The sequence below is a fragment of the Elgaria multicarinata genome, chromosome 19 (genome assembly GCF_023053635.1).
Source record: "Elgaria multicarinata webbii isolate HBS135686 ecotype San Diego chromosome 19, rElgMul1.1.pri, whole genome shotgun sequence".
Classification (NCBI taxonomy): domain Eukaryota; kingdom Metazoa; phylum Chordata; class Lepidosauria; order Squamata; family Anguidae; genus Elgaria; species Elgaria multicarinata.
Window position 1 is genome coordinate 7,356,597 of NC_086189.1, and position 15,412 is coordinate 7,372,008.

Consider the following 15,412-nt stretch of genomic DNA (forward strand, 5'->3'; position numbering starts at 1 on the left):
ATTGCACCATTCTGACACCAGTTTCTGCTTTCATCTAACCCCCATTGCGGTGCTGCCTGAAGCAGGTTGATTCACCCAACGGCACAGCACGGCTGGCCTCCCTACCTCTCAATAATACTGGAATTCAGGACCATCCACTCAAACTGATTCACAGGAGGTTCATGACAGACCAGAGATATCCCCCATGCCCACGCACACACTGTATAATTTTTGTGACTTCTGGTAGCAACGACCACCAGCTTAGATTACTTTAAAAGATTAAATGAATTCATGTAGAATAGGCCCTTTGGTGGCTATTAGCTATAATATTTAACTCGATCATTTAGACTCACAGGTAATATACTGCAGACTTCTCCAACTTGGTATTCTTCAGATGTGTTGGCCTACATAGGAAACCAGATGCTTTCATCCACTCCACCAAGGCTCTTCTCGTATTCTTAAATGTTACAATTATTTGGTGGTGGATTACCCAGATTTTAGGCAGTCACTCAAGAGCATCAGAAGAGCCCTGATGCTGGATCAGACCAAGGGTCCATCTAGTCCAGCACTCTGTTCACACAGTGGCCAAGCAGCCATCGGCCAGGGATGAACAAGCAGGACATGGTGCAACAGCACCCTCCCATCCATGTTCCCCAGCAAGTGGTGCACACAGGCTTATTGCCTAGAATACCAGAGATAGCACACAGCCATCAGGGCTAGTAGCCATTGATAGCCTTCGCCTCCAGAAATTTATCCAACCCCCTTTTAAAGCCATCCAAATTGCTGGCCATCACCACATCTTGCAGGAGTGAATTCCATAGTTTAACTCTGCGCTGTGTGAAGAAGGACTTCCTTTTCTCTGTCCTGAATTTCCCACCCATCAGCTTCATAGGATGGCCCCACTGGGTTCTAGTATGATGGGAGAAGGAGAAAAATATCTCCCTTTCCACACCATGCATAATTTTGTACCCTCACAGTTTCCAAGCACAATTCTGAAACAATGTAAGTGGGTGATGGTAACTACTCAGGATTCCCCTTTTTCTGCCCCATCTATGTGATAAGTGGTTAGAATGTTGACCTGGCAGACACAGGTTCAAACCTCCATTCATACATAAAGCTCATTGGGTTACCTTCAGCCAGTCACCACTAATAAAACTAACCTCATGGGGCTGCCGACAGCATAAATCAGGTGTGAACAACCTGTGGACCATTAAGTTGGCGAGGGCATAGTGGGAGTTGTAGGTCGAACATCTGGAGGGCCACAAGCTGCCCATCCTTGGGATAAATGGAGAACAGGACCAGTTATGCCACCTAGAGCTTCTTGGAGGTAAGGTGGGTTATAAATATAAATCAACAACTGTTTCCAGAAGGTTAGCTGTGTTAGTCTATTGCAACAAAAACCAGAAAGTCTTCTGGAACCTTGTTTACAATTCTCATCCCTGCCCCATGCATACGTGCTGTATAAATTCCTGAAACTCTCAGCAACACTTCATGCATCAGATGAATTGCACTATAGTCCATGAAATCTTACGCTAGAATAAGCTTGTTAGTCTTTAAGGTGCCACGAGACTTTTTGTTTTATAAACGTTAAACTTCAGTCTTGACTCTGCTGCCATGAAGCAGGCTGTAAAATTTACAGCAGCTGAAGCTATCTAAAGATAAACCCGGCAACCAGAAACAGGTAGGGTGTAAAAAAAATTATGCATGGTGTGGAGACATTTTTCTCCCTCTCAAAATAGTAGAACCCAAAGGGGTTATCACATGAAGGTGAAGGGTGGAAGAGTCAGGACAGATTCAGCCCACACTTAAACTATGGGATTTTCAACCACAAGATTTAGTGATGGCCACCAATTTGGATGGCTTTAAAAGGGGATTGCACAAATTCCAGGAGGGGAAAGCTATCAGGGTCTACTAGTCGTCCTGATGGCTATGTGCTACCTCCAGTAGCAGAAGCAGCCAGCCTATGTACAGCAATTGCTGGGGAACATGAGCAGGAGGGTGCTGTGGCACTCATGCCACTTGCGGGTCTCCCATTGGCAGCTGGTTGATCATTGTTGTAGATATTGCTGTTTAGCAACATCCGAAGGGACACATACGCCTCCTCCCTGCCTTAAAAACACTGAATTTATTTGACTACAGCCAGAATCAAACAAATATGTCTATTAGGCTCTATGCTACTCTGATAGCTCTATGCTACATCCAGGATCAGAGGTAGTACACACATTTACACCAGTTGTTGGGGAACATGGGCAGGATGGTGTTGTTGCACTCCTGTCTTGCTTGTTGGCCACTGTGTGAACAGAATGCTGGACTAGATGGACCCTTGGCCTGATTCAGCAGGGCTCTTCTTACATTCTTAAGTGATATTTGAACTGGGGGACCTTCTCATTAGGGAAGCCACAGCTCAGTGGCAGAGCACATGGTCTGTACACAGAAGGTTCCAGGTTCAATTCCCAACATCTCCGAGTAGGGCTGGGAAAGAACCCTGCCTGAAACCTGGGAGAGCTCTTGCCAGTCAGTGTAGACCAGGGGTGCAGACCAGCCCACTTCAGTTCTCCCCCCACCCCAACTTCCTATCATTTTATGGTGTCCCAGCTTTGGGGCATTTTTACCCCATTCTAAAAGGTTAAAATGCCTCTCCTACAGCTTATCATGCCTCTTTCAGCAGTAAAAGCTTTAAGCTGAAATGTGCTGGTATTTTGGCCCCAGCCCCTTTCTAAGGTTGAAAGAGGTTCAAATCCTCTGGCATCAACAGCCCTGAGCTAGATGGACCAACGTCAGTAGGTTTAGGTCACCTGACACTACATACGAAGGGGCTGTAAGCTGACCCTGGATACAGACAGCAGTAATTATGGAGGAGTCAAAGGTACCTTGCCTTGGGACAAACTGCACATTATGATAAATGTGTTGTTGGTTTTTAAAATGGTACAGTGTTGTTACGCCAACAACATGAAATAGCCGTCGCAGACAGGCCTGATCAGGCTCGGGACTGGAGTAAGAGAGGGCTTGTTGTTGTTGTTTTTAAAAAATCCCTTCACCATGTGGTGCAAACCAAACAAAAATCCGTCCCCCAAGCTAGGGCAGCTGCTTCCTTCCCCTGCCAAATAGCAGCTCTGTGAGTGTGTGTGTGTGTGTGAGTGTGAGTATGTCTACCTGTTTGAGTGAATGGGTTAACTTCCTCTCTACCTTCCTACACTGTAGTCCTCTGGCTGCTCTTTAAAGTTAAAACAGAATCACCAATGTAAAACTATGTATTTAACATAACACGTAGTGAATTTGCTCTGCTACAAATTAATACCATCAAGGGTCCCTCTACCAGGGACAGGACTCCTTTGAACTGCTACCTTTGACAGTTCTTCTGTGTTCATCATATAATCTCACCATCTAAACTAAAAACCCTGGAAATGGTAATTCTCCACACAATAAAGAAAAAAGTGCTTTCTTTTATATAAAATCTATTTTTTTCCAATCATTTTGTGTGGTTTTTTAAAAACCCAATGTTAAGTTACGAGTTTGTCACGTATGCCCAATAAAGGCTGTATGTGTACACATTTAAGGAATTTTTTAAAAGAAGCAAGGCCTGGTATAATCTAGAAGAGGCTTTCAGCTTCTAGAGGCAGGCATTGAACCAGTTCACTCACGCTGGCAAGGTCGGAGATACCCCCTGCTTGTTCTCTCTACCAAGTCTGTGTCTGGAAGGCTTCATTTCATTGAATGATGCTGTCTTGTCCATTTTGAGCGGCTTGGCTCGGGTCTCCGGTCACCGACGAGGCGGGTGTGTTGCTCTGCAGAAACCGACGGAAGTCCTTAATCATAGGGCGAAGGATCTGGATGAGGGCGCTCAGAGCAGCCTGTGTCCTTTCCATGGCCAGGGCCTGGCGCTCCTGTGCGCATGCCTGCACTTCCTGAGAGCGACGGATCATTTGCAGCAGATCATTTTGCTGCTCAAGGTGCTGGGCAATCTCTTTCACGTGCAGGTTAGTCACTCGCTGCTCCTGCAGAAGCTTTGCGGAGTTCAGGGCAATTCTGCTCTTCAGCTCCTGGGGCTTCCCACAGACCTCCGCCTGCTGAGCCATCATCTCCAAGGGGGCTTCGGCTGTGACTGTGGTGGGGGCTTCTGTGGTGCAGTACTCCACAACACCATCCTCCAAACTATGGTACGTTGTCTCTGCTGGAACTAGGAAGAAAGAGAGCCGGGGTAACGTACATAAAAAAATACATCAGAATATGAATACACCAGCTTTCAATAGAACGTAAAACCAATAAACAATAAAATGTGCATGTGGGTAAAAACAATACTTCTAAAAGTAAAAGCAAACTTTGATTTTAGATGACGCCCATAAGCGTTGCAGATGAGGCATTATCTCTGGTGAGACCGGGGTGGGCGGGAGGAGGCATTCTCCCCCTTAAGATATTACTACCCTCACTGTTTATAAATGCTTTAATTGATGATGATGATAATAATAATGTAACCCTACACATTTCTACTAAGAAATAAACCCAAATTAGTTCAATGGGACTACTCCCAGATAAGTGAGGCCAGATCTACACCAAGCAGGATATTGCAGTATGAAAGCGGTATATGGTATGTGTCAATGGGTCACACCAGTTGTCAGTGCACTTCAATACTGCCATAAAGCAGTCGTGTGGCTCCTGCCTTTTATATACCACTTTCATAGTGCAATATCCTGCTTGGTGTACAGGACTGTAGTCTTACTCTATTGATTGAATGCTGCAGCCTTAAGTTTGTATTTATTTTAAAGCATAGAGCATAACAGAACACACAATAGACAAAACAAGATAAGCCTGTTGTGGCTATATAGTCTTGTTCTAGGTACAAGTCAGATTTAAAACAACAACAGAACTTATCAACAACAGGCACCGAGAGTACAATGCAACAGAAAATGGGCTATGTCTTCTATAACTAGCATACCACAAATACAGAATCTCTATCCGTAATACTGATCAGATTATTCCTCTGGCTCCAACCCATTCTTGCTCGTGCATAGGAACCTGGACTGTATTCCCAGCCCTGCAACAGGAATGAAGAGGAGCAGTATAAAAATGGAGGCTTATCTGTTGGTGGGGAGAATGGCTGGGTTAGGTTGCAAAATTAGGAGCAAATTTGGAAGGAGAAAATGAGACCTTGGAAGGATCCTCTTGTTCCTGGTGAGTTCTGCTCTCCTTCCCACATTCCTCTGCATATGCCCACGGCTGCGCCCCATGAAAACACGGAATAAATGAAGGGCGTGGTGTGTGTAAGTGCAGAGGCGTGGCACCAGGTATTACACAGCTCAGCGCATGTGGGAGGAGAACTCTGTTTCGCGATCTCTTCAGAATCTGATTGCCAGTGGCCAGCCGAACCTTTATGTTGACAGCATTGTCACAGCATTTGGATTTTTAAAACTCTGATAGTATCATATGTATGCATAGGGATATATAGAGCAGGGGAAGGCAGAGGGTAGATTGGGATCTCCTGGAAGATCTCCAAGGGATCTGCAATACATCAGCAAGAGTTTCTGACTCCCAGTGGTTTAACAATAGCAACAACAAAAACTAGGCTGCTGAAATTAAGAAAGAGGACAGAGTAGATGTGTGTGAAAAGATGTCTGAGGGAGCTCCAGTTCTGGTACGGAAAGTAATTCGACTGAATATGTGCTCAATGCCACCTTGTTCTGCAATCCTTCCTGAGAAATTATATTGTACCTGACTCTAGTTAGTGGACCTTAGTTGTTTTTTTCTCAGTTAAAAACACACTGGAATCCAAAACACGCCTAAAATCTGCCCACACCTGCTGTAGAGTGCAATAGTTTTGGCAGTAGGTATAGGAGAGACAGTGATGTTTCTCAAGAGTATACAAATGACTCACAAGCCAAGGCTTGGAAGGAGGTCGCTTCAGAATTCTGGAGGTGTTGTGCTCTTGGATGCAACTCGGCTGTTCGAAATCAAGACACAACCTCAGTGTAACACTGGTGTGTAATACAATGTTTGGTAAGGAAAGTTCGACAGCTTTTGAGTTTCCAAAGAAAGGAGAAGCTAACCTTTTGGGAACAATCCCTTCAGCAAGATAAAACTGGATGGCCACAAGAACTGGGTGTTCATTTTTTAGCTATGACAAATGCACCCATGACTCATATGCAATAGGGCGTTAGGGCACAGGAGCCTCCCATTCTGTTGCATTCTGCCCAGTAGAACGTTGAACAGAATGGCTCATGCAACCGGTTAAACGAACTTTCTTTATTTTTATATCTCACCAGCAACACATGCTAACAACAAGAAAGGCCCCTGTCCCAACAAACTTACAATCAACAAATAGAAGAGGAGGAACAGAACAATGGAGGCGAGGGTAAACAAAAAGAACACAGCCAAAAAGTGAACTGTACTGGCTCCATTTTGAAACACAGCCAAACGCCAGGCATCTTCATCCCCAGTTTCAGCAAAGATGGGAGAAAGGCACAGGAATGGGACAGAGAGCAATCATGAAGAACTACATCAAGCAATTCAGTTTCTAATTGGCTGCTGGGGAAAAAACACACACACCCCACTCCATGCTTTTGCTGCTCCATTGGGATTAGCTGCCACCACACCAATGCAACAAAAGCACAGGGTTTTGCTTATATAATCAGCCCCAAGAAGATGTTTCATACGAGGATTTTTCCAGAGTTTAACTTTTCAGATTTTTCTGTTGGAAAAAATGAAAAAAAACGTCCAGGATAGGAGGTGGGCAGAGGAATAGTTTCTCTCCCTAGCTTCACTGGGTTCCCCCTCCTGCCCACAGCCTTCATAGTCAGTTCCAGGAATAAAAATGGAAACAGCAAACAATCTACCCACAGTTCAAACTCCTCATTCCAGAGCATAGTATGTTACTTGCAGAGAATAGGTGCACCGTGTTAAAAAGATGCCTGCAGGGAAACACGGAGTTATTCATGTAAGCAAACAAAATCAGGCACTGTGGAAGGCAGCATAGTACACCTTCGTCACAAGCACCCCATATCAGCTTAGGCTGATATACCAGCTGCGCCCTTATCTGGACAGAGATAGCCTAACTACAGTTATCCATGCTCTGATAACCTCTCGTTTGGATTATTGCAATGCGTTATACATGGGGCTGCCTTTGAAAACGGTCCGGAAACTTTAACTGGTACAAAACAGGGCAGCACGTTTACTAACAGGGACTGGCCGACAAGACCACATCACGCCAGTCCTTTTCCAGCTTCATTGGCTGCCAGTCCAGGTCCGGGCCCAATTCAAAGTGCTGGTATTAACATTTACAGCCCTAAACGGCTTGGGGCCAGGCTATCTGAAGGAATGCCTCCTCCCGTATGTACCTGCCTGGACCCTAAGGTCATCCTCAGGGGTCCTTCTTCGCGAGCCCCTGCCAAAGGAAGTGAGGCAGGTGGCTACTAGGAGGAGAGCCTTCTCCGCTGTGGCACCCCGGCTGTGGAATGAGCTCCCTAAGGAGGTTCGCTTGGCACCTACATTATATGCTTTTAGACGCCAGGTGAAGACCTTTTTATTCTCCCAGCATTTTAACAGTCTATAAATAAATTTTAACTTGGCGTTTTAAATTTGTAATTTTGCACTGCTGCTGTTTTTATCTGGTTGAGCTTTTATATTGTATTTTATATTACGGTTTTATACTGTTGTTTTATACTTTGAATGTTTTTAATTTTTGTGAACCTCCCAGAGAGCTCCGGCTATTGGGCGGTATAGAAATGTAATTAATAATAAATAATGAAATAAATAAATAAATAAGCAAATCGGAGTTGTGAAAATAGGACTTGCTCGCTGGTTCTAAATGTCTGGATCAGTCATTCTCTAAAAAACATGAGTGGAACCCATTCATCAAACATTCCAGCAGGAAGATGGGTTGGGGGTGGCGAGGAGCAGCACTCTGCATCACCCAACGTACTGTTTCTCGTTATGGCTGTTTTATAGAAGCAGAGAAGAGCAGAATGTATGTGGGAACAGGCAGGGCAGTGGAGCCAGATGCTGATCTTAATTCCTTCTGAAGCACCACTCAGACCTCTCCTGGTCTCTAAGCAGAAGTTATCCACCTTTCTCCCAATCACAAAGACTACAACTGTCTCCCACACATGCATGTTCATTAGGAGCAGCTATTTTAGTCTATTGCAACAGAAACAGCAGAGAGTCTTGCGGGACCTTAAGGCTAACGGATTTATGGAGTTTTTCACAGACAACAGTTGACTTCAGCAGACACATAATGTTACTCTCATCCCACATTTCTGAATGGTGAGATGCTCCGGGGCACAGCATTTATCCAGGGTTGGTTGGCTTCGGAAGGAGGTCAGTGGAACCTTATGGCACTTTGTAATATTTCAGTTTATTTACAAATACATCAGTTGAGCAAAGGTGGAGGCTCAGTGTAAACAGTTTGATAGCCAAATCCCTCCACCCCATATTGGATATCCACAGGGAGGCAGCCAACACTCGAAAGTATTGCAACTCCAAGATCTCAGGTCCTCCACCTCACTCAAAAATGGTGTCCTTTGCTCCCTTTTCAGTTGCCTAGATTAGATCATCCTTAGCTAGGGAATGGAAGATCTGCTTTTGTCCTAGCCAGAAGATCCAGGTATCAAGAGCAATTGCCTAACAATTAGCTCCCATGGAGACACAGTGCCTGAATATCCCAGACTTCTAGCATTCCTTTGTGGTTGGTTATTGCCTTAAGAACATAAGAAGCGTCATGCTAGATCAGACCAAGGGTCCATCTAGTCGAGCGCTCTGTTCACACAGTGGCCCACCAGCCATTGGCCAGGGACCAACAAACCAGGACACTGTGCAACAGCACCCTCCCACCCATGTTCCCCAGTAACTGGTGCATATAGGCTTACTGCCTTGAATACTGGAGGCAGCACATAGCCATCAGTGTTAGTAGCCACTGATAGCCTTCTCAAGGAATTTACTCAACCCCCTTTTAAAGCCATCCAAATTGGTGGCCATCACTACATCTTGTGATAGTGAGTTCCATAATTTATCTATGCGCTGTGTGAAGAAGTCCTTCCTCTTATTCCACATATCCCACATACAGGCAACTCAGGGGCCACATACAGCCCCTGGAGGGGTTCAGCGCAGCCCCACATTTCTGGCTCTGCCAAATTCTCTCCACCACAGTCATGCTCTGCCAACCTGCCAAACAGCTGCTCAGTGGACCAGGGAAGCGCATAATTTTCACAGAGAGAACAGTGTGCAGGGATGAACTCTTCACGCCACCCCTCCTCATGAAAACCTAAGTTTTTACAGCCTGCTGAGAGGATCTTTTTGGTGGGCAGGCGGGTGTGTGTGTGATTATGCTGGGAAAAACTATATGCAGGGAGGGTTAACCCTCTCCTCCCCAAATATCAGTTCTCCCTATGAATTTTTGTGTGACTGTTTGCAATACTTGTGCACGCGTTTGAATGGGATGGAGGCTGGGGGTAGAGTGGATGCCAGCCGTGGCCATGTCCCCCCGTTGGTGCCTCTGGCCACGCCCACCATTATGTGCCACTCCCAACCCACTGCCACATGTATCCCTTGGGAGGAAAAAAGCTGCTACTCACCGCCTTAAGTCAAAGCTACAGTGATAGTTCTATTTACTAAACCCATTACAGTATAAACACTTCATGGATCTGAAAAAGTGAGCTCTGGCTTTTTCTGTAATGCTTGCTTACTTTTTAAGCCTGTCCAATTGGTGTTTTTAAACACCAATAATATTGAACCACCCAGTGAACTTCAGCTATTGGGCAGGATAGAAATGTAATAATTAAATAATACAGCCAGAGATGTTTTTTGGTGGATTTTTTTTTTCTGTTTGTGACCTTTTAGCCCCACGATCTGCATTCCTCTCTCTCCCCATCTCCATATCTATACATCTGTAGTCTAAATAGAATATTTCATGCATCTGACAAAATAGGTTTTATTCCATGAAAGCCTATGCCAGTTAATCTGTTAGTTCTCAATAAATCTGTTAGTTTTCAAGATGCCACAAGACTCTTCGTCATTAATTTCAGGAAAACAGATTCCCTGAAAGGTGCTGTTTTTAACCTATAAAGCCTTACTTATTTATTTGTTACATTTATATTCCGCCCCACAGCCGAAGCTCTCTGGGCAGTCTACAAAAGTTAAAAACAGTAAACATTAAAAGTATACAAAATTTAAAACATAAGAACAACAGTATAAAAACAACAGTATCCATTTAAAAACAACCGTTCTGGGGGTCCGTTAAAAAAGAAACTTAGTGTTGTTAAATGGTGTTAAATGCCTGGGAGAAGAAGAAAGTCTTGACCTGGCGCCTAAAAGATAACACTGTTGGCACCAGGCGAGCCTCGTCGTGGAGATCATTCCACAGTTGGGAGGCCACCACCGAAAAGACCCTCTCCCTTGTTGCCATCCTCCGAGCTTCCCTCGGAGTAGGCACTCGGAGGAGGACCTTAGATGTTGAGCACAGTGTACGGGTAGGTTCATGTCGGGAGAGGTGTTCCGTCAGGTATTGCGTCCCAAGCCATGTAGGGCTTTATAGGATAAAACCAGCACCTTGAATTGGGCCCGGAAACATATAGGCAGCCAATGCAAACGGGCCAGAATTGGTGTTATATGTTCAAACCTCCTTGTCCCTTACATGGCTTGGGACCACAATACCTGACGGAACGCCTCTCCCGACATGAACCTATGTACACTGCGCTCAACATCTAAGGTCCTCCTCCGAGTGCCTACTCCGAGGGATGCTCAGAGGATGGCAACAAGGGAGAGGGCCTTCTCGGTGGTGGCCCCCCCCAATTACGGAATGATCTCCCCGATGAGGCTTGCCTGGCGCCAACATTGTTATCTTTTCAGCACCAGGTCAAGACTTTCCTCTTCTCCCAGGCATTTAACAGCATATGCTAAGTTTGTTTGTTTAATGGACCCCAGAACTGTTATTTAAATGGATATTTAAATGGATGTTTTTTATATTCTTGATGGTTTAAAATTTTGTATACTTTTTAATGTTCACTGTTTTTAACTTCTGTAAACCGCCTAGAGAGCTTCGGCTATGGGGCGGTATATAAATTTAATAAATAAATAAATTCTCATATTTGCATATGTGACACCCGATGCACTACCATGTATTAGGCAGATTTAAAACTGGGTAATTGCTCCCATCAAGCCAAACACTTCTGAGCAGGCAACACGCCCTCTGCGCATTTGCTTTCCTTTTCCCCCTCCCCCTCCTCCCTCCCAATCCCCTTTCCTTTTGTATCATATCTTTTAGATTGTAAGCCTGTGGGCAGGGACTGTCAAGAAATACTTTTGTAAGCCGCCGTGAGAGCCTTTGTTGGCTGAATGGCGGCATAAAAATCCTTAAATAAATAAATAAATAAAATTGTGGGGAGGGAAGAAACCACACACACTTACTCTGAGTCAGGGTGACAGTAGTGGCTGCAGCTGTAATCGGTATTTCTGACCCATCTGCAGCAGTGCAGTCTCCAGCAGGCAGGCTGATAATGGTGGCTTCTCCCAGCAGGTTACAGATGCGCTGCTGCATGGGAGTGAGTATCACTGGGGCAGCTGCAGCGCCTGTGGGATCTTCAGCATCCTGGCCCTCACCGCCTCCATCCTGACCGTCGCCACCTCCTTCCATCGTGGCCCGGACCTGTGCCACTTTGCGCCGCACCTCAGTCTTGAGATCGGACCATTTTTTCTTGACTTCGGGCAGCTCCCGGCGGCAGGTGGCAACAGCGTTAACCCGGCGTAGGATGTTATGCCAGGCAGCGGCCTTGGCAGCCAGCGACACACCGGCGTTGAAGTGGTTGATAAGCAGGTGTTTGCTCCGCTCAAGTTCCTCCACGATTATCTCCACTTCCCGTTCTGAGAAGTTCATCTTCCGCTTTTTAGCCGGCGGCGCCGGGGGGGATGACATGGCCATGGGATGTTTCGGGGCCCAAGCCAAGGTGGGTGTTGTGGACTTGAGGTGAAGACAAAATGCCTGGGAAAGAGCAAGGATCCAAGTTGAAAAGGCCAAACTCCAGGAAGGGATGAGAAATGAAGTTATGCCTCCTGGCCAAGGCAGGGACCTGTTATGAAAGGGGAGAGTTGGTAAGGTTACATTCAACCAGGGTCTTGGTAAAAAAAAAACACCCCAGGATGCAGTCGCCTTGGAATGATTTAATAAGAGATCTACACTCTCAAAAGTGTGGGTCAAAGCCACAAATGGCAAAAGTTGGGCAAAAAGATTTTTAAACATCTTGGTACATGGTGAGCTGAAGTTGGTTGAAAGCTTTAATACATCCACTTTGTTGAAGAACAATTTGGAAAGGGTTTTTAGTGGTGATGGGGGCAAGATGGTTCAAAATACGGAGAGCAAGTGGGAAGGCAGAAAGCATTTATGTCCTTTAAAGCACTGGTCTTCAACTAGTGGGTCGTGAGATCAGTCCAGATGAGTCGCAACGAAGTGGTTGCCACCATGCTGGGCATGGAGAAAATTGTGAAAGTGGGTCCCATGTTGCAAGTTGGAAGTCCGAGGTGGGTCTCGTGTCTGGACCAGTTGAAGACCACTGCTCTAAAGGGTAACAACATGCATGGGAGCGAGAAGACAGGAAAGGCAGGGGACACTGGGAGGAAGAGGCAGGTCATAGCAATACTAGTAGGGGGGGAAAGAAGCTAAAACTCTATAGTGCCTGCTGATGGGGGCTGGATTTTACCACTGAGGGACTAGAGTAACAAATATAAGGTGTGTGCAGGCACTTACCTAGGAGTAAATCTCACTGAGTGTAGTGGGAATTACATCTGAGTAAACAAGATTAGGATTGTGCTGCAAATCAATGCCCATTTACCTGGAAATAAACTCCAGTAAACTCAGTGAGACTTCCTTCCAAGTAAACATGCTTAGGATGACACTATAAGACTATAAGTTCAATCATCTCTAGAGTAGTGGGCATTAATTAAGAATATTAAAAGAAAGGAGTTCCCTCCGACAACAGAGTATTTTGGACATGAGAAAGCCCAGGAGGAGGAAAACAAAAGGATGAAAATGTAAGTTTTAATGAGATTTCTAATTGCGTGTGTGGGAGGGAAAGTATAATTTCAATGCAATTTCAGCAGGGGAGGGAAAGTCAGACAAAAATGAAATATAGTTTCAAGTGTCAGTATAACTTCTGAGGGTGAGGAAGTTACAAAATTATAATATCAAATTTCAATATAATTTCTGAGGGAGGAGACGGGCAAAGAAAAAACAATTTTATTTTCAATGACATTGCAGGAGAAGGATAATTTAAATCTGATTTCTGAGGTGGGGCAGCACAAAGAAACCATACAATTTAATTTCTGAGAGAGAAAAAGGGGCAAGAAAAGAGATTGCGGAATTTCAGTTTAATTTCTGAGGGAAAGGGCAAGAGGCGATAAATACAACCCACAGAATTTAATTTCTGAGGGAAGGGAAAGGGGCGAGTAAAATAAATAATTTTAATTTCACTTCTGAGAGAGAAAATGGGGCAAGAAAAAAAGATTACAGCATTTCAGTTTAATTTCTGAGGGAAGTGGGCAAGAGCGGATAAATACAACCCACGCAATTTAATTTCTGAGGGAAGGGAAAGCGGTTAAGAAAAATAAATAATTTCAATTTCACTTCTGAGAGAGAAAAAGAGGCAAGAAAAAGAGATTGCGGAATTTCAGTTTAATTTCAGAGGGAAAGGGAAAGAGGTAATAAATACAACCCACGCAATTTAATTTCTGAGGGAAGGGAAAGGGGCTTCTGAGAGAGAAAATGGGGCAAGAAAAAGAGATTACGGAATTTCAGTTTAATTTCAGAGGGAAAGGGCAAGAGGTGATAAATACAACCCACGCAATTTAATTTCTGAGGGAAGGGAAAGCGGTTAAGAAAAATAATGTCAATTTCACTTCTGAGAGAGAAAAAGGGGCAAGAAAAAGAGATTACGGAATTTCAGTTTAATTTCTGAGGGAAAGGGCAAGAGACGATAAATACAACCCACACAGTTTAATTTCTGAGGGAAGGGAAAGCGGTTAAGAAAAATAAATAATTTCAATTTCATTTCTGAGAGAGAAAAAGGGGCAAGAAAAAGAGATTACGGAATTTCAGAGGGAAAGGGAAAAAGGTGATAAATACAACTCACGCAATTTAATTTCTGAGGGAAGGGAAAGCGGTTAAGAAAAATAATGTCAATTTCACTTCTGAGAGAGAAAAGGGGGCAAGAAAAAGAGATTACGGAATTTCAGTTTAATTTCTGAGAGAAAGGGCAAGAGACGATAAATACAACCCACACAGTTTAATTTCTGAGGGAAGGGAAAGCGGTTAAGAAAAATAAATAATGTCAATTTCATTTCTGAGAGAGAAAAAGGGGCAAGAAAAAGAGATTACGGAAATTCAGTTTAATTTCAGAGGGAAAGGGCAAGAGGTAATAAATACAACCCACGCAATTTAATTTCTGAGGGAAGGGAAAGGGGTTAAGAAAAATAATGTCAATTTCACTTCTGAGAGAGAAAAAGGGGCAAGAAAAAGAGATGGCGGAATTTCAGTTTAATTTCTGAGGTAAAGGGAAAGGGGCAAGAAGATTATATAATTTCTATTTAATTTCTGAGAGAAGGGGCAAGAAATGACGTCATTTCGGTTCCTATATAATTCCTGAGTGGGGGAGGGGAAAGAGAAATGCGCAATTTCAGTTCGGATGTGGCTTCCAGAGGTGGGGGAAGGGAGGGGCCAGGAAAGGGAAGGGAAAACGGGGGCGCCACAGGAGGGGGAGCTGTGGGTGGGGGTCTCGGGGAGCTGAGGGGGACGCAGGCAGGGCCCGAGGCCTGGGGCCTAACAGGGGAGAGGAGCTGCCTGGTGTCCAGCCAGCCTCAGGCGGGGTTGAACCCCCTCTGCACCCCCCAACCCAAGAAGCGGCCCCGACTCCCCGCCCCCCCTTCTTTCCCCTCAGACGAAGAAAGATACGCAAATTGCGTACCCCGGCTACCCGGCGAAACCCGCACCAAAGAGGGCCTGTGGCTTGCGGCAGTGGCGTAATGGCTTCCAGAATCAGCCTCTTCCTGCCTTTCCCCTTCATTGGGCCACGCTCCTGCCTATCAGGTGCCGGGTTCCAACCCCCGCTTTGGGCAACGTTCCGCTGCTATTGGTTCGCTTCGGATTCGAGGGCGTCGGTAGAAGGCCGTCATTCCTTTGTCAGTTTGACAGTTTCAAGCCGATTGGTGCCAACTTCTTGTCTGTCTATTGAACGCGAACGTTGCTCCTGTTCTTTATTGGGTAACTGCCGTGTCCGTCAATTGTCAAATTCCCACCCTTTATTTCTCTCCCCCGCCTCCACCCTTCATATTCCTTGCCAATCTAATTTTTAGTTCTGCCTCCTGGCTAGTTTTGCCTTACGCTTACTGGCTCTTCATATGTCATTTCACTGGCCAATAGCAAACGCGGATCCTTTTCTCCAATCGCTATCCGCCGCCCTAC

The 15,412-nt window shown here is 45.1% G+C and overlaps 1 protein-coding gene across 2 annotated transcripts; it reads right to left on the reverse strand.

Moving 5' to 3' along the window:
* Positions 1 to 2,726: 2,726 nt before the first annotated feature.
* Positions 2,727 to 14,976, reverse strand: NAIF1 (nuclear apoptosis inducing factor 1). Of its 2 annotated transcripts, none has more exons than XM_063144909.1 (3): positions 14,916 to 14,976; positions 11,371 to 12,029; positions 2,727 to 4,156 (listed from the first exon to the last, which is right to left on the reverse strand). In XM_063144909.1, the coding sequence occupies exons 2-3, from the start codon at positions 11,879 to 11,881 to the stop codon at positions 3,687 to 3,689; spliced, it is 981 nt and encodes a 326-aa protein (XP_063000979.1). In that variant the 5' UTR covers positions 11,882 to 12,029; positions 14,916 to 14,976; the 3' UTR covers positions 2,727 to 3,686. The 2 variants fall into 2 exon arrangements, with proteins under 2 accessions (XP_063000979.1, XP_063000980.1); XM_063144910.1 differs by having other exon boundaries at positions 14,941 to 14,970.
* Between the last annotated feature and the right edge of the window lie 436 nt (positions 14,977 to 15,412).